The following is a 22350-nucleotide window of genomic DNA, read 5'->3' on the forward strand; positions in this document are numbered from 1 at the left end:
ATTGTAAAAAGTACATACTGTAAATGCAGAATATGTACTGTACATACTAGCAATTGCACCGTGAAAAAAATCTTTAAATAAACTACTGCTAATTCGAATTCTGTTTTCAGCCTTAAATCAATGACCACATGATTGGTATTAGTTATAATGTCCACTTAATCTGCTGTCGGTCAAGTAAAACAGTATGCCCACAGATCATTTTCCATGGACGTCTTCAAAAGAGAATTTTGCCGTCATCGCAAAAACAAGCACGGCTCCGTTTTACATTGTGTTACAGGGAAAATGTCTATTCAAACACAAAAACTGGTACGCGTGCAAAAACATTTAATGATATTTGGAGTATAACATAAAATCAGCCCAGTACTTGCTCCAGACAGTAGTGTCTGGTGACCAGAGGTTCATGATTGGAGACGGTTTGGAAAGTAGGAGGAGCGGAAAGTGTTAGTCCAATCCTATCTTCTATAAGCCTCCCCGCAGCTCTCTTCCTCTCTCCTGGAAACAGTGAAAATTGCACTTGGATCTGCGGACGCAGATGTCATGTGTGAACTCGCATGCTCTTCTTGCAGAACTGCCGACCTCGGTTAATAAAAACAAGCGTGCTGTACACGTCGTCTTCTGGAATGCTTTTACACACCGTTGATGGCGCAGCTAAACTTTTGCTGAGGATCTTGTGTTTTAAATAAATGTTTATGTTTGTATCTTCATGACTGCATTCAGAAGAGATTCGCCACCATGCGAGGTAAGAGCACAACTGTTTGTGACAGCTGATGCAAGTACATCGAATTTAACGTGTCACTCTTTTTTCCAGATTTCTGTCTTTCTTGCCCTTAAATGTAAAATGCATTTAAATTAAATGCATGAATAACTTCAAGTTATAATTGGAGACGCAGTTGCTGGGAAAGTTTATACTTCTAAATCAACGCTTTTAAGTAGCCCTATTTGGTGTATACTAAACCACATACAGTATAGGAGGCTACTGTTGTGTTTCTGTATTTAATTCATGTTTAGGTCAGTGGATTATGATTACACTGCGCAACAGAATTAGAATTTGCAAACATTTTGCAATGCTGAAAAAAAAATCGTGCAGACTGGAGACATGCTATATTCATTGCCTAAAATTACAGAATTAATGCATTATTAATGATTGGTATTGCTCGTACTTCGATATTGTGCAAATCTGATTTTTTTTAAACTTGTAAATATGAAGAAAAGGTGAAGCATCCTTGTGAGACCTCACATTTATTCTGCATTTTGATAATAATTTGGAGGAAATTAATACAAAAAGATGAACCCCGAAGATATAATAAGACAGACAACTTTCAAATGACGCATCGGTTGTTTTGTTATTAATTCACGAATATTCCACTATTTTGTCTGACAAAAGATACATTCACAGTGTTCTCTCAGAATTATCTGAGTTCTACTGACCTACTTATATCAGTCAAGCGCCACTCTGCGCTGAAACACCGAAATGCAGCATCAGCGCTTGAGGTCCAGACACAAGTTCACGCACATAGCAGACTCCCGGCTTTCTCTTTTGCGCGCAGTCATGTGGGTTGGATCAAATGCTTTTAACTATGATGAATGCGCTTTGCTTAAAGTCTTAGGAAAAGCAAGCTATAAAATCCTTTAATGAATAGAAGTAAACGTTGTTGGTGCCGATTTATAATTGACCAGCATTGAATAGATTAAACGGTTTACAAAACTGCTTTAATAAATGTACAATTATTTCTGACCATGCTCTGGATACATGCATGGTTTCATTTTTAAATAGGGTATTTTGAATCTTGCTTTTTGTCCATTTTAATAAGTGAATGCGAATGACATATATAAGTCATTATTGTAATTCACCAGTTTTTAAATCATATAAAGCATGTTTGATCTATAAATATGGAAATATTTAGACTTTAAGGTATTGAACCCTTTCTGTTTTACAGTAGGTCAGTTTGGACATATTTGCAAAAAAGTCGGCTGTAAGACTCTGGAAACTCTAGTCCGAATATACTGTACAACTTATTTTATAAACCGTTGCATAGAATATGTGGGTTATTATCAGCCACAACACAATGAAGTAGTTTAATTGTTAAACCTATTCTCTACACAGACGTTACAGACATCACCGCAAAACCATGTTTATTATTATGTGTACCATTTCTCAAATAAACAATAGATGACCTACAGTGGATGTTTTTGTAGAAACAGGTCCTTTTCACCAAGAAGTACTTTAATGTATAATATTAAGAATTTCGGTTTGGGAGTTTTAAATGCTGAATGCTATCTTATTTTTTTCAGATAATTGCGTAAATTATTTATAACGTATTTAAAGATACATTTATGTATAACATAATATAGGCATCGTTAAGGCGACTAAAAGATGTAAACGTTCGTCACTTACTGTAATTATAAAACTATACAAGTACGAAACAAGCAAAAAAACATAGCAGCCGACATCAATATACTGTATTATTACTTTTTAATTAATATCCCAGAGAGAAAGCGGTTTTAGAACTTAATAAAATCATTTTACCAGTCATAACAGAGTATTGGTTGGACGATGCTTTACCAATGTTATCATGTGTTAAAAACGTATGCCAGAAGAGAAACTACAAATTAAAGAACTGGCAACAAAATATATTGTTGCATGATTTGGCTTTGTTATTTAAGAAAATAAAGGTTACAAACCAGTAGAGGACATTTGGCCGATCTATCTGTTTTAGTTGATATTGACAACATGTCTGGGCAGCTTGTTCCAGACACCAACAATACTTGTGTAAAAAAAATACTACTGTTCTTAACTTTTCAGGGTAGTTTCTGCTTGTCTCTCTGGTTTCTGGATCATTGTTGATTCTAAAGAACTCCACTGGTGTGACTTCTTGGATTGGAGAATTGTAAATATATGAATGCAGTCCCATTGTAATCTTCTCTTTTCATAACTAAAAAGATTAAGTTCTTTTAGCCTTTCAGTTCAAAGCGTTATTTTAAGCCTGTGAATTTATCTATTCACTCTTTTCTAGACTGATTTGGGAGCTGCAAAATGTTTTTATAATGTGATGACCAAACGTGTATACAACTTTCTAAATGAATTCTAAGTGCTTTGTATGATTTTGTGATAGAAGTCCTTAATTAACACTACTAACTATCCAAACTTTGTTTGCTTTGTCATTGTTATAATCAAGCTTGGTATTTCCCATATTATATTTAAAATTTATGGTTATGGTTTAAAAAATCTGTACTTGTCTGCATTTTCTTTTACATGTTACATGCAAGACGTTTGCCTAGTCCTTGTCTAAATCTTCTTTGAATTTTCTTCACTGCCTCTGCAGTGTTTGCTAATCCTTGTATTCAGCCAAGTTTTTGTTTAGCATTAACGGGGAGCCCAGAATAGGCTAATTAATTTATTTGTATTTTAAGGTGGTATAGATTAAGATTTAGTTGGTATAGTTTTGTTTTTATGTTTACAGATTCAGTTGCAATGTTATGAGTAGAGTTATAAAGTAATCATGAACTCAGCTACACAGTTACACTGGTATGATCTAAGAAAAGTGGTTGGATATACTGTAAGTGAAGCAGTTGCTTTATAAATTATTGAATTGAAGGGCAGTTTCCTGCCTTATTTAGCTGTTATTAATAATATCTGAGTATAGAATTATAATGTCTGAGCATACAATGTTTTAAAATCTAATATTAAACTCAACATAATTCTAGCATATCTGTACAGCCTACAATAATCTTAGGTAATATTAATCATTATGGAAAGCAAAAATTAAATATTATTGCATTTTTTCATCTAGTGTACATCGAATGTGTGAACCTAAAAATGAAATGTTTAACAACATATAAAAAATAAAAATACTCTGTGATTCTACCAATATTATGAGGGTTATGGAGTGAACACTAGTTTAGCTACAAAGTTAATGATAATGCAACAGTCATCCAAAATATAATCAGCTTTTTTAACATTTCTTGTTTCCTATATACAACATAAGATAACAATGAAAGAATACTAACTCATTTTGGAGAAAAAATAGTATACTATTGTCTTTCATGATGCCTTAAAACCACTTTTCCATGGATGTGCTATGGAACATTTACGAAAATATTGTTGTGTCAGGGGCAATAGAGTATATAGAAAATGTTCAGAGAAACATTTTTTTCTCTGCATGTCTCTAAAATGTCTGTGTGGTTGAAAAAATGTGTATATAACTCTTCACAGACTCTTAGCTGTTGTGTTCAGTGTTAGAAACAGAGCTGCAGGCTCTGAACAAATCAACTGCAGGTTCTGTATATGTAAAAAGAGAATGAAAGTGGTGTTTTTGTTTAATTGTCCCATCAGACTTTATACAACATGATATCAGTTGCATTTTGGCAGTACAATATCTTTATCCTGCCGTTGTGGTTAAGAACTAGTGAGTGAAGAGTCAGATGTTGGCATTGCATGTACAGTATTAAAATACAAGGACAAAGTCACCATCACTCGTCTACGTTACTGCAGTTCCCCCATTCCCTCCACACACTTTCATTCCTAGAAGGAGTTCAGGTTTATGACATAGATTGCTGTTTCATTTCGAATGTCTATGTTTTGCCTTCATATAGCACAAGCCAGTTGCACCAAACTACGACCCATGTTAACATCTACTCATAGTGTTAATTGGCATTATTCTCTCGAGCAATGGTAGATGCTTAGCTTCATTAGTGCTCGAACGGGTGTTTTCCGTTTGTATAGCTTTATACTATTCGTGGTCTTTCATATTTAATTTACTTCATTATACAAGACAGTGTTTTATATCTTAATCATGAATGTGTTCTTAAATGTTCAATGTATTGCAGGCAGAGCTGTAGGGTAGGAGGGTAATTTTGTCATCAATGATACATACTTTATAATACATTACATTGCTGCCTGAGTACCATATAGGAAATGATGAAGGTGTATATTTCCCTGGTTGTTCTTGCATTGAACTGTACTGTACTGAACCAGCACTTTAAAGAACTACCCTCTGACAGCTGTATTTTTCTCCTTTTAATATATGGCTGATGAGTCATTATTATGAGTTCATTATGGACTTTCTCAATCTTACTGTTATACCAAAAGAGCCAGTTGATTGTTACAAGTTACAGATTTTTTTTTAATTAAGATATTGCGGGAAAATAATTTAAAAATGTCATCAGGTGCATTTTACACTTAGTGTATAGTTACTATGTAAAATAATCACCTCCTAAAATTAATTTTTAGAAGTAATCCGTTATCCAAATAGAGTGAATGTAACTGTAATGGATTATTTTTTTAAAGTAATTTTCCCATCTCTTAATGGATGTTGTTTCAAGTGCTTTGTAATATAAGTATATATAACAGAACTGTTATGATTTTCATCATATATCAGATTGTATAACTTTAATAGTTTTCAATATCCTGTACATACTGTACAGTAGGACAAACACTATCTATGGCTAAATTCATAAGCAGACAATGTCTCAAATACTTCTCACAGCACACAAACAATATTAAGTTATAGTACAAAAATTTATGAGTTAACTTATATTTTGTTTTTTTTCTGCATTTATCACAATAAATCAAAACATGTGCTGATGATTATCATAGTATTATTGAATGTAAATGACATTTTTTATTGTTGCATTAAAAAATATTAAGTATTACATTTATGTGTAAATACCATTTAAAGGGTTACCTTTAGTTTGTTGAGTTGTACAGTTTTGCATTAGTTGTCAGAATTACCAGACATAATTTTATAAAATTATTTTCTGTGCTGAATTATAACACAATAAATGTTGGTTTATATAACTGTATAACTGTACCAATTTAGGGCATGCAAATTAAGTTTTTTTTAAATATTGGGCTTTGGTGCTTTTTTAAAATAAATTTGCTTTCTTTTTTGAAGAAGAAAGAAATCAAAGATTACCTGGACAGGATGGAGCAGCTTCCTTACTGCTTCTCCACATACAAGAATTTCCTGGGGAAATCAAAGTACATCTGTTGATCTTTAATAGTACGATATGATTAGCAACTATAGATGCAATAATGAGTGATAAATAAACCAATTCATGCCTTTTTCTTCTACTAATGAACGCTTTCTGTGGATCTTCAGCCAAGACTAGCAGCATAATCAGTGTTCAGTCCATTGACTTCAAGCTCAACTGACTGTCATGGAACCCATTGTATTGTGCTTTGCGTTAAATATGTGGGACATTGAAAGCTTTTCAGAACTGATTACTGGAAACCATCATTTCATGCAACAGTGTCCATAAAATTCAAGCAACAGTTACTCCAGCTTCAAGCAGGCCAAAAGGTCAGTGGGCTAAAAAGTTACGGACTATGGAAAGATATAGTGCAACAGGCATTGCAACTGCCCAGTGTGGGACTTTGAGATCTTTGTTGCCTAAGTTTCCAGCTTTCTGGAGACTTTTCATCAGCATTTAGATTGAAATAATTTGAAGTATTGATCAATAATAATTGTATAATTATAATAATTGTAGTAAAATTCCTGGTTTTGTACTCACAAACGTAATATATAAAAACTATAATCGGCCCTGGTGGCAGAATGTTTGGTTGTCTGAAGGCTCTGCTAGTTTTGAAGAGATTTGCCATGCTGTCACAATGCTTATATATACTGTATAAAAAACATACTGTATACCACACAGTTGAGGCACTAAACTGCTTTCCTAACTGCCTGGACATTAAAGATCAGTTTACACTCCTTGAAGAGTAGGGGTGTTGACCCTGTGCCCTGGCTAAATTCCTCAATGGGCTTACACAGTCTGACCTCCATAAAGTTCTCCCTTAATTCAACTGGTGAACCAGTTTTCCACTTCTCCACCTGATCTGCTGTGTGGTAGAACTGGTGGCACGTAATGTATGGCACTGTCATCCAGGAGGTGCCCTCCTACAGTATATTTAAAGAACTTTGGTTTCCTTAGTACTCTATTGATACAAATAATTATTAATTATTAATATTGCTCCTTTAATATATTACATGAATATTTATTCTAGCAATGGTTAATATTGTACTTACTGCTTGATCTTTTAGTTATGTTGAAAGTAAAGATTTCTCTTTACATTTGCAGAGGTCTGATAAAACACTTTAATGTGAGATTCCATGTTTCATCTTAGGGTCTGCAATCAACCCACCCAAACCGACCCTCCACCCCAACATCCACAGGCTTATCAGTCTTATCATTTTATTTTAATTTTTTGCAGATACATTGACGCTGCAAGGTTTGCTAGTGGCCTGTGCAAGATACTGTACTTGAGCATACTGTACCCCTGGCTGGAACAGATGCTGGCAGTGTAGACGGTTAAAAAAAAAAAATAGCAGCCACCAGAACTGTGCTGCTGATGCTTAGCACAAGATTTTGAAAGGGATGGAAAACTAACTTGAACGCAATAGTTCGTGAGCTTTCTCAATTGGATTGTATTGATAATATAATGAAACATATTCAAAAAACAGCACATATTTCTACAACTATTAATTATCCAGTGCTAACTGATTAACCTGTTGGAAAATGGCATTTTCTCTTTTTGTGGTCATTAGTGAATATGAAAGCCAAATGTGTGTCAGTAGATGATGTGTGCATTCATAGGTGGGGTCACAGGCTAGCAAATTTTACTTGCACTGCATTGATAACAACTATAACTGAAAGAGCGTGCTCTGGGAATTTTGTGGTCCGGCACATGACAACAGGATATCAGTAGGACATTCAGAGTCCTTCAGTCCATAATCACTAAACTACAGGTTTACAAACATACGGAGAACACCCATGAATAACCCAGGCCCAGTGAAAAATGTGCACTAATCCAGAAGGGACTTGGGTTACCCGAGAAACACCTGCAATTACTGACAAAACTGGGCAAAATAAAAGATTATTAAATGTGATCATAGTCAATGGATAAGTCAGAACTGGGTATATGTACAGTATACAGAGACTGCTACAATGGAAATGTCAAGATTCAGCATCACGGAACTGAATGAAAGCAGTTTGCTTGTGAACCTGGAAGACAAACACGTACTGTATACATTGAAAAAAGACAAACATCTAGGTATTAGGAAAGGACAGTGTTTTCTGGCATTCCTTGTTCAGTATCCATTTGGTTATGTTAGTGTGTGTTTGCATGCAAGAGAAACCATAAAAGTTTCCATGAGGTCTGTGTGGAAGAAGGAAATATATTTTGGTGGATATACTGTACTGTAGTAAGATGGTGTAATGACCAGCAATACAAACTTTTAAGAGATTACTTGTTGTTGTAAAGAGCACCCTTATTACACAGTTATCCTTACAACATTTTAAGAATTACAGTATGCTTCACTTTTTGTTGCAGAAACAAACATTTCAATGTATCCCCTTAATCTTCCAATACAATAATGCTTTTCTCCGTATGACAGTGGTCATTAAAGATGTCCTACTTCAATCTGACGTCACTGTTGGTCTAGTAGATGGTTAATATTCCAATCCGTTTGCATGCATGCATGTAAGCTAATTTAGAGGTACAGTAGTTATTGATCTGTTTTGTAACACGTGCTCTTGATTGATGCGCCATTTGATCCATATTCCATGTCGGTTTGGTGACTGTTACACTTATCAGAAATGTGTAAAATGATTTTGCTACCATATTTAATAAAATTAACTTCATCTTCTTCCGTGCGATTTTATCTCGAACTTGAGGTTGTGTTTCTAAGATGTATTAGTTGTTTACAATAAAAATATGTGAACTCTGAAATAATGGATAGTTTCTAAAAAAAGATTCCATCCAGTGAAAGTGGAGATACAATACGGGCTGTCAAGATACAAGCTGAGGTAACTTAGCCTCTAAGCACCTAGGCACTATTTATAGTGTAAAAGTTTACCCCAGTTGTTTTTATTTAACTTGACATTCTTTTCTGTGTCTCCACTTTTCATGGCTGCAGGCATTTTGCAAATTGAGTGATTCGTTATGTTCAATATTTTAGTATGTAATTATGTATGTAAGTTTATTGTCCTGCCTTTAATAATACATGAAGAGTAATCTGTTATATATTGCTACTGTATATACTCCTTGGGTGGTTAATACATTTAGGTACATGACACATTACATACAGAACATAACACCCATTAGAGTAATCAGTTCTATCAAGGTTTCCTCTCTGTTTTCATCAAATGTACTGTATATTTTATTAATGATAATAAATAACCTTCGGTATATATAAAACATAGGTGTTCTAGTACATAGTCTTGTATTTCGTTTACTCATTACAAAACAAAACAAAAACTAGTGAACTAATACTGTAGGTGCACAAATTGACAGCTTTATCTGATTTAAAATAACCTTAAGCAGTCACAAGTAACACATTTTAGAATATGAAATACAGTACTTCTTACAAGAGAATTTACTTACAGTATGAAGCAAACAACAGTCTATAATTCATGTACAGCAGCAAAAGCTATATTAATTAAAGCAATTTGCTTTTCCCTGTCATCATATGACATTACAGTTACTGTATATATTGTGCCACAAAAAATGAAAAAATTTCCTGCATTTATGTTGCTGCATCAACTCGTAACTTTCTGAATAAGTTTTTCTAAAATATTGAACATGGGCTTCTAACTTTAAAAATACTAAAAGTAGGCATAATCAGAAAAGCACCACCCGACAAGCTGTTACGGAGTAGGTGTCCATACCATTTGATATTTTTCTCGATTTATTTTATGCTTTTATTTATGATTTTAAGTTGTAGTACAAGACAGTGCTTATGGGATCATTTATGGAAATGTCCCAAATTTCCCACAACTTGATTTTCTTCTACATACTCAAATCCATAACGGAAATCTTTCAAAAACAATTTTTCAAACAATGGTTACAAAAACATGGAGATGGTGAAATGATATGGATCCCCGTCCTCAATTTTTTTTTAAAAATGCAGTGATTGAAACAGTCTATACAGAGCCTTACCATGTCAAAATGTGTCCTTATTTTGAAAACTGAGACATTTACTAATAACTTTGTCTTTTATATTAGTGTGACAGACAGTAACTATTTACTAACAAAAGTACAGAATGCAAAATGTGGGGGAAATTACTGCCTTTTAGTTCTGTTTGGTATTCTGAACTGATCCTTTGGTTCAGCTTCTTGTATGTCATTCAGGAAAGGCAACAAGAAGTGAAAATTGTGACTAGAATTCTAAGATAAAAAGGATACATTAAGTCTTATGTCTTCCTTGGATCTTGTGCCAAAGATATGTTTTGCAGATATATGAAATAAACTCTTATTAGTTCAGAAACAAGCAGTTCAGCATTTCACAAATTAGAGAATAATTTGCAGTTTTTTAAAGTTCTTGAGAAAAATTGGATATCTTAAAAGTCAATTCTATTTGGTACATTGCTTTAAACAGCAGAGTCACTTTATTGTCACTTTTGCACTTGGTAAAAATTAAAAAAAAAATTTTGAAAATCCTTTTGAGACTAAAAGATTCTCTTTAAATTTGCATATCTGAACTTTGCATATTACAATTTAATATATCTAACCTTATTATTGAATGAATATTCCATCATCATGCTTGCCTTTAAATGTCACTGGATATTTTCAACATGTTGCACTGCAGTCTAGAATTCAGAATTAATTTGTCCTTCTAATAGAAAAGGCTTAAAAACATAATAAATACTGTTAAAAAAAAGGTTTTTTAAAATACAAAACAAAAACGTGTTAAATGTTATATTAACAATATAAAAATGTTATATTATTGAGTGTACTGTAGACATACTGTACATTAATAAATATTAATTATTGTTCAACCCCTTTCAATGCCCTGTTGAGTTGATTTACAAATGTTGTATATACATTTTTTAAATTTGTCAAGATTAATGCAATCTTTTGTGTATGATTGATGACACAAATGTGGGAACTGAGGATGGTGTAGAATGAAGCTTGGAGAACTGGAAACTGGAGACTTGGAGACTGGAAAGTGTATTTTTTATAAATGCACTATTTTCATAAGAAATGTGCCTGTATCAGATTTGAAGTACTGTACATGTTGTAATGTGTTCCCAATTTTTAAAATACTAGTTTTGTTTCCTGTCTCTTCTAAATGTAATCTATAACGGTTACATGTAAAAAATAGATGCTTAGCAATGCTGTAACACCCAGCTCCTGATGCAGGATTATTTGGCATTGTTTTGTTTCTGTGGGGATTAAATTAAAAATAGCAATTCATATGTTCCAGTTCAAGCACCACTGATCTGTATACAAATGACAAAACATTGCCCTGTGTACAGTATGTGTATTACAAAAATGGATGTACTGTATGAGAGTAGATAGCATCTCAGTCATTTACGTTTTATCAGTAGAAGGAAAGTCCTGCTACAGTGTGCAGTAATCCAATTTAATGGTGAATTTTCCTTAATAACTTTGAATTGGCTGGTTCAGATTTGTGAAGACATGAAATAACAATTCTGTGTCTCATAATAATAATTTTGACAGAGTACCTTGTCATTGTACATTCATTGAGACTGTATATTATTGTAGCATACATGTTTTTAGATTGCAGTGCTTATTTAAATATACAGTATACACAACCCAATCACATTACTGCCCTTTGAAGCAATCCAAGAAATATGCTGTCATTTTTATGGACCTATCCTGTATTGTATCAGAAGCATTCATCAATAGTTAGCCATTTATAATATACAGTGTATGTAAAGTATTTTGACACATCCTTCAGTCTTTATTGCCTGTTGACCAAAGTTGTGATCAATTTCTTTGTTTCCAAATAAGCCTCATTCTGACCCCAGATATACAGTAGGAGCTGGATATGCTGTATGCAGCAGCTGCAAAAACCCTAAAGGCTCAGCTTCATAATTTTTGAACAAGCTGTTTCATTCCAAGCCCTTCTGCTTCTGTATTTGCTTGTTGGTTGCAACTAAAAAGATGGACAGTGTATATGTTTAACATTGTAAAGCTGATAAACACACTCTGAAAACCTGTCTCCTGTAATTAGCTGGATGCTGTGGAAAATTATGCAAACCACCTTCAGAACTATGTTGGTCTTGTGTACCATTGGCAATATGTAGAATGCGTTTAATAAAGATGCAGGCTTATTTTTTCATCACACGTACAGAGCCAGGTTCCTGCTTTTTGTGGTTCCTGGTTAAACAAGAAGGTTTTGGTATGAGATGGGGGAAGGGCCACCGTGGAGTAGATGCAGCCAGAAATAATACATTTCCTCATGATCTCTTGAACTTTTCTTTTCAGACGTGTTTTTAAAGCAGTGTTTACAGAAACACATACCTGTATATGTTAAGACAATGAAATAAAAGTCATAACAGTATTCAGATTAAGTGTAGCATTAGTTACTGTATGTGCTTGCTGTAGAAAATTCTATGGGTTAGTATAAATAGGAATAATCTCTCCTTGTCTCCCACAAGCGTGAGAGTGCTTCTAAACACTATCTGCTCTTACATAATGCTGAAATCCGATCTTGAGAGCTGTTCATTCTGGTTTGTTGTGTAGTTGCAGTATATGTTTCTGGCTGAGACTGTTCACTTGAGCTTATGACTGTAAATCTACTGTTTGCTTTTTCTTAGCATACACTGTGGTTCTTTGTACTGTAACTGACGCTGCCATCTCAGAGATTGCTTTAGTTCACTTGGGTAACATTTTTATCCTCCCAAAAATCTAGAGCATTTGTGTGCTTGGTCATTAATGTTTTTTTTTTCTTTTTTAAAACAAAAGAGCACAGCAGTATTGTGTATAACATTTATATTGCCTTGATTTTTTTTTTTCGGTTTAGTTTCATGATTGTTTTGTTTTTCTTAATCCAAAATGTATGTAAAGCTTGAATTCAAAAGGGATCGATGTACAAGAGTTCTCAGGTAATTTTTGTAAGTTGAGCATCAGATCACACTAGTCAAGCATTTTAGCAAAAGAAAAGAGTTTCTTGAATTTCAATTGTTGTGTGCCTTCAGCCACTTAGGAAATGAGTCTTTAAGCTTGACTGCATTATAAAAGAATTGTGGGTTTTGAAGAAAGGCTACAGAAACTCATAAAGTACATATGAATGGTTATTTTTATTGATTTACTGTATGTTAATAGTTTTCCTATGACTTGACACCAAATACAGATGATATTTTGTACATGTGTGCTATACTTAGAAAAAAAACAATTACACTTTAAGCCTTTCTCCTACACAGTGTAATAAAGCAAAGTATCTTGGGTGTTGTTATATACAGTAAATGTTTCTGATGAGTATACAGTACATACAGTGCACCTTTTATGTTTGCAGCATTTTGAATAGAAATGCTTTACTTCTTTCTCAAAGCACAATATATGTTTACTGTATGTATTAACATGTCTACATGTTAATAAAGATAGGAAAACAGAGATAAAACAGTGTTTAAATAATATGTATTTTACATGTGAAATGTAACAGCAAAAATCAAATAAAACATTGACCACATGGGCGATAACGATAAGAAGAAACCTGAATTGCAAGAACATTAAAATACAGAATGTGGTTAATGCATACTGAACATAGAAAGAATCAGATCAGTTATAACGGCAGCAAATTCAGAAAGTGGTTATCAGGAAAACAAAACAATACCATTTTTGTCTTCAGTGCATTGACGTTCTATTGAACAGCACAGGCAAATTCATTATACCGATTAATATTTGTCATAAATAGGGTTATGTGACCACTGTGCCACTACACATCTGAAACATACTTTGCACAAAGTTGCTTATTGGATTCTGTTCTGTTCTCCTCATAGAGCCTGAACAAGCATGTCCCTGTTCACTGGTATTTGAGCCCTAGATGGCATGTGTCATCCCTGCTCATCCCGCAAAAGATCACTGGGGCTCAAGTCTGCGCCCCAGATGACAAACAACAATGATCTCATTTAGTTTAGCCTCCAACCTATAAATGGGACAAGGTGCTGTTGTCTTGATAAGTGGTGTCTAGTGGTTCTTTTCTGTGTTTGTTCACAAAGCATGACATTCAAAACGTTAAATCACTATCATTGGCAGTGTCCAATCAACTTTCTCACTAAGGAGCTGATTTAGTGTTCATGTGCTGTAACTGCCAAGGACACTTACTGTAAGTGTGTCAGAATCAATCATGAATGGTCAATGACAATGAAGCCAAAAACAATCAGTGTCCACAATCAGTGTTTTACATATCAGAATGTTCCTAAAAACATAACATACAGCTCCGTATATACAGTATGTAGAGTGATAAGTGTCTTTTGATGATTACTATATTAATCCTAGCAAGCCAACATTTATCCATAGAGACAACTTGTACTTATTCAAGTGATAATAAATGCAACTGAAATGTACAGTAGATGTTGTGTTAGCTAATTGTTAGAATGCATATAATGCAAATTTTTGCAGCTGTTAAAGCTTGTTAGCATTGAGCATGATGAGTGTCATCTGTAAAATCCCTTCGTATGAGTGAACTGCAGGACGGAGGTGGCCCATCTGCTGATTGCTGTCTTGTTTCCAGGCTTTGAACATTCCCTAAGCCCCTGCTTTGAAAATCTGTGTCTTATTTTTGTGACTTGAGAAAGAATTAGTAAGGAAACAGATACAGAAAAAAAGTTTGGGTAAAAATCGGGGAGAATTTTTTTTTTTTTGTAAATAAAAATAAATTAAATAAAAATAAATTGGGGGAAATCACTGTTATTTCTAACTGTCTCTTACCACTAATTTATTCTGCTTTTGGCTACTTTTTCATTTGGTTAAAATGATGATTCTATTTTATCTTACGTACTGTGACGGCTTAAGAGTCAATTTCTTCTTTACCAAGTGTTTTATGAAATATCACTGTACAGTAGGCTATAGTAAACAACTGCTACCCTTGTTTCTTTCATATCATGGGCAACTATTTTCAATACACCTCCATATTTTTTCATTTTGTTTTCTGTTTGATCAAGAAAATTATAATTCTTAATGTTGATTTGCTCCTTTAAAGGTACCCATAAGGGGCATCTAAAGGATTCCAGTGGAATTGAATTATTACTCTAGACTATTATTAGTTTTATCACAGATAACTAACATTGAAGGTGCTTCTGCTGTACAATATTGAAGGTTCTACAAAATCTGATAGTAGTGTTAAGGACTTGCAAATAAATACAGTACATATAGATGGAATTTATTTTAAAAAAACATAAGAAAGGTAAGCTTGTTTAGTTTTCTACCAGATAAATGATCAGAAGACCTCATCCAGGAGTTTCTTGAATGAAGCCGGATTGCAGCTCAGCCAGCATGGTGGTACACTGTTTTTAGTGCGCCAAGTCTAAATAAAGGAATCCTCTGATATTATAAACATACTGTTGGTTCTAACCTGATTATCAAATGTTCTGCTGGCAAAACATTTGGCATAGCTAAAAATGGGCATCTTCTGGCAGGATAATTTGTTTGTAGCTTTTTGTCTCCTGAGGCAGGATGTCTTGTTAAGGTCATTTTGTAAATGTTGCATATACCTAATTTAAGTGATTGCTGCTGGCAAAAATCTTATTCTAAAGCAAATGTTTATTAAATGTAGTACATGTTTGTCCGCTGTAAACAACAATATGTCTAACCCAGTATATGTGATGGCTACAAATATAGGAAATTAGAATATGTATGTACAGTATACAGTATATGAAATATTATCCTGCCATAAAACCACTGCATTTTGTTTTTTATAGTCACATTAATTGGGTTTCTATGCAAACTCCAGTATTTTGTTTTATTTAACTTATAGTTGCAGTTTTTTTTTTTTTGAGGGCCATGACTTTATGCTTAGCTACAGATTCTTTATGCTATGCTTAGATTTGTGTCCATAATCTGCAAAAAAAAAAAACCAAAACATTGTGAGCATAAAAAAATGCCCATTTTACAAAGAAAGCCAGTGAAAGTGAGGATATGGGAAACAGATGCCAGGTTAGAAGAAACAACTGGGATAAACTTGGCTTGCTTGTCACTAGGCATCATTTTCAAAATAAAGCAAGCCTTGTTTATCCCAGCTGTATTCTTGTAACTTGGCTGGGAATGTTTTGGCTATTTTCTCACACATACATTTCTCTATTATAGGTATCATTTTTTTGGGGGGGGGGAGTGGCCCAGAGTTGTGGTGGTCAGTGCTGCTCAGCTCTTGGATTTTGGGTTCGATTCTGGTTTTTCACACCTTTTGTGTGCAGTTTGCATTTTCTCCATGTGTCTGCAAGGATTTTCTCCTCTCCTCCAGTTTTGTCTCCTGAACACGTGTTGGCTAGGTTAATCAGTATCTTCAAGTTGTGCCTGTGAGTGTGCCATGTGATGGGTTGGCATCCTTTATTTCTTAACACACATAACACAGTATAAACAATAAATACAGAATCTTATGACAAGTGACTGTAGGAAACTTCACTTACAATGTGAAAAAATACATATATATTTATTAAAATCTTCTAAAGATTGTTTGGTGGACTGCATTTTCTGTTAGATTCAAGTTAAGACTTTGACTGGACATTTCAAGGACAATAACTCTCCTCTTGTCAGGCCATTCCAGTGAGAATTTGGCCTTGTACTTTGGATTGCTTCTCCATATGACTTTCATAGCTCATATTCAGTATACTGCTGATAAGCATCTCCTTATCATGATGCTGCTGCCATACACATACAGTAGATGGTGCTAACTGGGTGATTTGCTGTTTTGGGCTTGTACCAGACATAATACTTTACATTTAGACAAAAAGACCTATTTTGCCTTGTCTGTGTGTAAAGCTTTCTGTCACATTTCAGCAGTACATCTCATATGAGAATTAAGTAAGATGAGCCTTTTTCAGAAATGGCTTTTTTTTGCCACTCACCCATACAGGCCAGTTTTCTGTATGGGCTGGGAAACGAATGATATGTGAGCAGTGAATCACATTTCAGATGTTGAACTTTATACACTATCTGTAATATCCGTGGTAGCTTACAGAGACAGATGTATTTACTCTGAAATGAGCTAAACCACTTTGATTACACATAGAAAGGGATCATTACACTAATTTTTGAGCTTTCAAAGGGTTTACAGCTCAACTGATTTAGAGTTGTTGTAGCAAAGGATTTGAATACTAATGGAACTGATAATTTTCTGGTTGTATTTAAAATCTATTTTTTATGTGCTTTCAGCATATTTCTGCTGCATTACTTTGTTATTGATTCATGTTGTGGAAAAAATGTCAAAGGTTCTTCTTCAAAGTGTCATGATTGCTGCTAAGACAACCAAAAGTGAATACTTTGCAGGGAGGAGAATAACTGTGCAAGACCTAGTGTCTGTTGGGCATGCCTATTCTAACTTTACACATCAGTTTAGTGAACATTCTTCTTGACAGATTTGCTCAGGTTCTCACAAGTTGCTTGACGATTGCTTACAGACAGCAGTTTTCATGTCTTTCCACAGATACTCAGGAAGATTCAAGTCACGTGTTTAATTGGCCCACTCATGGACATTAGCTTTCTTATTCTTAACCAACCCCATTGTCAGTTAGACCTTGTGTTTTGGATCATTGTCTTGCTATAAGGCGTTCAATTATTAGGTCTGAATTAGGTTTTCCTCTAAGATTAGCTAGTGCTTTGCTTCGTCTTTGTTCCCACCAGTTTTGGTCTTCTAAATCCGTACTGATGAGAAGAACTACAGTGTGACATAATGCTGCTACCAGTAAGAATGGTGTTGACTGATGCTCTGTGTTGGGTTTGCATCAGGTGTAATGCTTTGCATTTGATCAAGGTGTTCCAATTTTGTCCTTCTCTTGATCTGTGCCTTTATACAGATTTATCACTGAATTGTTTTGAAAACTCCTTGGTCTTCATGGTTGACTCTTGGATTGAAATTCACTACCTGACTGAGAGACCTTACAGAGTGAAGTGTATTTAATCTGTAATCAAGTGAACCACTATTATTTTCTTTATGTATTTATCTTTCTTTTTTATTGATCTTTTATTGTTCTTATTTTATTACGACTTTCCTCATTTCTATTTATTTCTTTTCCAAGCATAAATTAACATTTATGATGCTTTACTGTATTACTGTGTTTTCCTTTACAACTGAAAGTGCAGTATACAGTATCTCTTAATTTTAAGATTTTATTTTTATGCTTGGTTTGTAAAGCACTTTGAACTGCTATCTGTATGAAAGGTGCTCTATTAATAAAGGTTATTATTATTCTTGTTCACAGACAGAGGTCCCTCATTTAATTCTAATTGTAACATTAAAGTTGTTTTCTGCACTTAAATTATTTTTGTGACAGAAAAAGATTTGAATGTTTATGAAGACATGACTTTCCACTTTTTAATTATTTTAAAAAAATATTATTTAAGTCTTTTTTGCTTTTATTATGTGGAGTAGTGTGTCTATATAACAAATATTAATTGCAATTTCAGAGTGTCCTGGCTGCAAGCTTTAAAGCAAAAAAATGTGAAAACCATGCAAAGGTCTCAGTACTTTTACAAGGCACTGTACAGTATGTTCTGTTGAGTATTTTGAAAATGTAAAGTAGCTACATGAATATGTATTTTTTAAAATGTGCTACTGTCATTCGTGACTTGCTTCCACACTTATACTTTCAGATTGAGAAATGAACAAAATTAATTCAGCACATCTTTCAATTACCACAATGGCTAATGTGTACATTTTATTTAACTATTATTAATCTGGAATAGATCAAAGGTTCTGTGCTGCTCTATACTATGTTCATTAATATAATATAGCTTGGTGTTCTGTATCACATGAAATATGTTGCTTATTTGTTTGAGAATTTCCCATCATTACATTACATTTGTAACAGTCATCGACACTGTTATAAACAGTGGAATTTGTTAATTATTATTATCTTGCAAGATAAGGAGCTAGCAAGTGAAGGTAAATTCCACACTGAAAAGCAGAAGAAGTACATTGTTTCAGGTGTGTGATGCCTGTAGATGGCTCAACAGCTGAAACACATTTATTTTTTCTGCTTTTCAGCATCTTCGACTTTTCAGGGTTTCTGTTTGTGTTTTAACAAACTTAGTTTGCAGCCAACTCATGCTGACATAGCTCCCTACTTAAACTATATTAAAATATAATACTTGAATTAATAATAATAGTTCTCAATCAATTCATATGCATATATAATATGACCTATATATAATATTTAAAAAATCCATCATACAGTAGCACTGATTGCACTATAGTACATACTGTATTCAGGGAATTTGTTATTCTTGTTAGTCTTCCAAAATAACAATAATAATGTTTTTAAGTAGTCTTCACAAAATACCTCTTTGTTTTTATCCTGAATAAATTGCACTTTCATCAGATGCAGCCAAAACATTTTATTTAGTTTCCGTTTCTTACATGCTTTTCAGCATGCACATGTAATACACAATAATTATAGTCATTCTGTTAGACAAGAGGCCTTTTCACATATAAAAAGGCATTTGGGGTCTTTACAGAGTTATGTGTCCCAAAAGGTCCTTTGCAGTTAAATAATTTAGAAGATATTATGTAGCAAAACTAATAATGAAGCCAAATGTATTTTGAATGCAGCATTGAACTGCTGTAGTAGATTATTAATATGTTAAAGATAGTCACACTATGATATGTTTGTATGAAAATAATAATTTTATGAATATCTGAAAATTAATATTAAACACATGAACAGCAATTGACCTTAATAAATCAGTAAAATGTTTATGAGATAATACCTGATCTGAGGATAGCCCTGGGAGTAGACACCCAATTACAAGTTGGTAGCATTTGAATTTTTGTTCTGTTTGGGTACTGTTTGTCAGTACTTCGTAGGAAATTACAATGAATATAACCAGGCAGGACTGAGTGGTTTTAATGTACCCCAGAGGCCAGATTCATCTGTGACTGCACAATAATTATAGTGTTCCAACAGTGGTTGAACATTGCAGTTTTAGGAATTCAATACCTGTTTGTTGTACAGGAACACTAAAAAAATCACAAGCTTGGGCTCATTAAATGTTCACTTTTGTGCTAGTTTCTTTAAAATTAGAGTAATTTTTAAATCACAAGCTAAGTCAGATATTTTCTTTGCCTAACTTGCTGGCTTCCAATACTGCTCTCACCAGAGCTTCAGTGTCCTACATGTCTTTGGTTGCAACAAAGTATAATCCCTTTATTCTTGATCTTTTTAAGCCTTTCTTATTGTAGCATATCACCCAACTTGTGGTTTCTAAGGTACATACAGTACTGTATACCAGGTTGTAATCTTAATACATTAACTAGTAATTTTGTGGTTTTAAAAAACAAAAACATTATTTCTACTAGTTTGTCAGGATGCGTAATCTGAACTGGATTTCTTTTTAGTAAATGCTGTGTATAGAAAAAAGATTTTTAATCAAAAGTGTGACAAAAATGTTTGAAGATAATTAGATTTTCATGCATTTACAGGATGTCACTTGATAGTTACAGGCGTACAGTGTTGTGACTTGCTTCCATTTTTCGCATAGCAGGAGGTTTTTGACAGGTGGATGAATAAAGTATACTGTATATTGTCAGACCCAGCACTGAAACCATCAACTCAGATGCATGCCTAAAAATGGTCTATATACTGTAAGCTTTACCTCTGTCAAACATCTTCACCAATGTTTGGTCCTGAATACTGATTTGTAGAGTCCAGGGGAGGAACATTATCTAATTAGGTTCTGATTAGATACAAATCTAATTATAAAGCTAAAGCATAAAGCTAGAATACTTTATGCTTATATTACTTCTTTTAGTTTCCACTTTTTTACTTTTTACTTTTACTTCAAATATGAACCGAAGCATTATTTCTTCCTCATGGTAGACATTCACACTTCAGAGTATTTGCAGTGTATAGAGTTTTAGTATAGTCCTACTTCTACGCAGTATACAGTACAGTTGCACACAGTAATCATATACAGTGTCTGTGTGTTAAGGGATTCTGAGAGTCTGCAGCAGAAAACAGCCTACAGGTGATGTGTGTTTTCACTGTGTGAAATTTTCAATTGGCAGTTTGTAAAGGGTTTCCTCATGCTGCTCAGGCACTTCATTGATGTGTTGGACTATGGCCAGTGGCCCCCTTCTGTGCCCTTGTCAGGTCTTCCAATCAGTGATGAGAACAGCTTTTTCTCTGCCCAGGACAGCTGAACCCAAGCCAACAGGGAGATGCTATGCACCACATGCACACATGGAGAATAAAAGTAGTCTCAGTCTGATAAATATCCAGTGTGCATCATACCAATCTGAACAATCCCAGCTGTTAAACATGGTGATAATAACCTCTCCTAACAAAATGCTTCAGCACTGCATGTGATTTTAATTTACATGGACATTCATTATTTAAGCTCCTTGAATAAGGCTGATTATAGTGTACATTTACAACCAATACTAAGGTTAATATAACTGAAATATATTTATTTTCTCCTTCCTTTAAAAAAATGTGTCAAGAAACACATGGCTACTTACAAAATCACCATAGTTGTTTACTTTTTCTGAAATATGTTTTTTAAATTACACCATTTACATTATAGGTCATTTAAAATGTCTTGAATAAAACACAATTGCAAAATTACTTTATTTAAAATGTCTAATGTATAATTATGTAATCAATGATTTCATCATATTTTAATAATGTAATAATCAAATGCAGTGTCACTGAGCTCTCTTAGATTCAGTGTTCTCTCAGCATTAAAGGAACATTAGTTTTTTAAAAGACAAGATGATGTTAAAGTTGATGTTTATTTAGCAGTGTTCTATACTAGGGTGAATTTCTTGGCACGTTTGATTTTTACTTGAGTTAAATTGAGTCTGAAAGTCTGAAAGGTAAACGGTTCACTGTAGTTATAATAAAGAACTTATCAGAAATGAATACATTTAATTTGGTCAGTAGCATCATAGTTTAGAAGTATCCTTACCTTATCCAGTAAAACCTTGATATTCATGAGTTCAATATTTGAGATTTCACCTATTCACAAAAAATTGTCTGTGACCACTAATTTCCATATGCACATACTGTATTTGTAGGCTGCACAGTAGGAGCTTTCTGGCAGGCACCCCACTAGTGCAGAATCCCCATTCTTCACCCAGTCTGTAGTAAAAGGTTAACAGTTAACATGTTTATGTAACAGTGCGTTGTGGGTTATGCTTTTAGTTATGCAGTTTCCATGAAGAAAGTCTTTGATGTGCCCTATGACTCAGTGTTGTGCTGCAAATAAAGGAAACGTTAAATAAAACTCTGTGGTCCCCAAAGTTATCACAGTCTCAGTTCTCTCGCAGAAGAGGATAAGAAAAGAAGCTGCTGTAGTAAGTACCAGAATTAGACAAATAGAGTGAGAATAATTATTTTATTTTATCGTTTGTTATTACTGTGCTGCAATGAACTGTATTACAGTACAGT

At 33.8% G+C, this 22350-nt stretch overlaps 1 protein-coding gene across 1 annotated transcript in view; it reads left to right on the forward strand.

Moving 5' to 3' along the window:
* The first annotated feature begins 486 nt into the window (after positions 1 to 486).
* The window catches only part of rorb (RAR-related orphan receptor B), a 52792-nt gene continuing 30928 nt past the window's right edge, over positions 487 to 22350 (forward strand). The window contains exon 1 of the mRNA XM_015336664.2: positions 487 to 739. Coding sequence (XP_015192150.1) covers positions 733 to 739 — 7 coding nt within the window. The 5' untranslated portion in view covers positions 487 to 732. The remainder of the gene's footprint in view (positions 740 to 22350) is intronic.

The sequence above is a fragment of the Lepisosteus oculatus genome, chromosome 3 (genome assembly GCF_040954835.1).
Source record: "Lepisosteus oculatus isolate fLepOcu1 chromosome 3, fLepOcu1.hap2, whole genome shotgun sequence".
Classification (NCBI taxonomy): domain Eukaryota; kingdom Metazoa; phylum Chordata; class Actinopteri; order Semionotiformes; family Lepisosteidae; genus Lepisosteus; species Lepisosteus oculatus.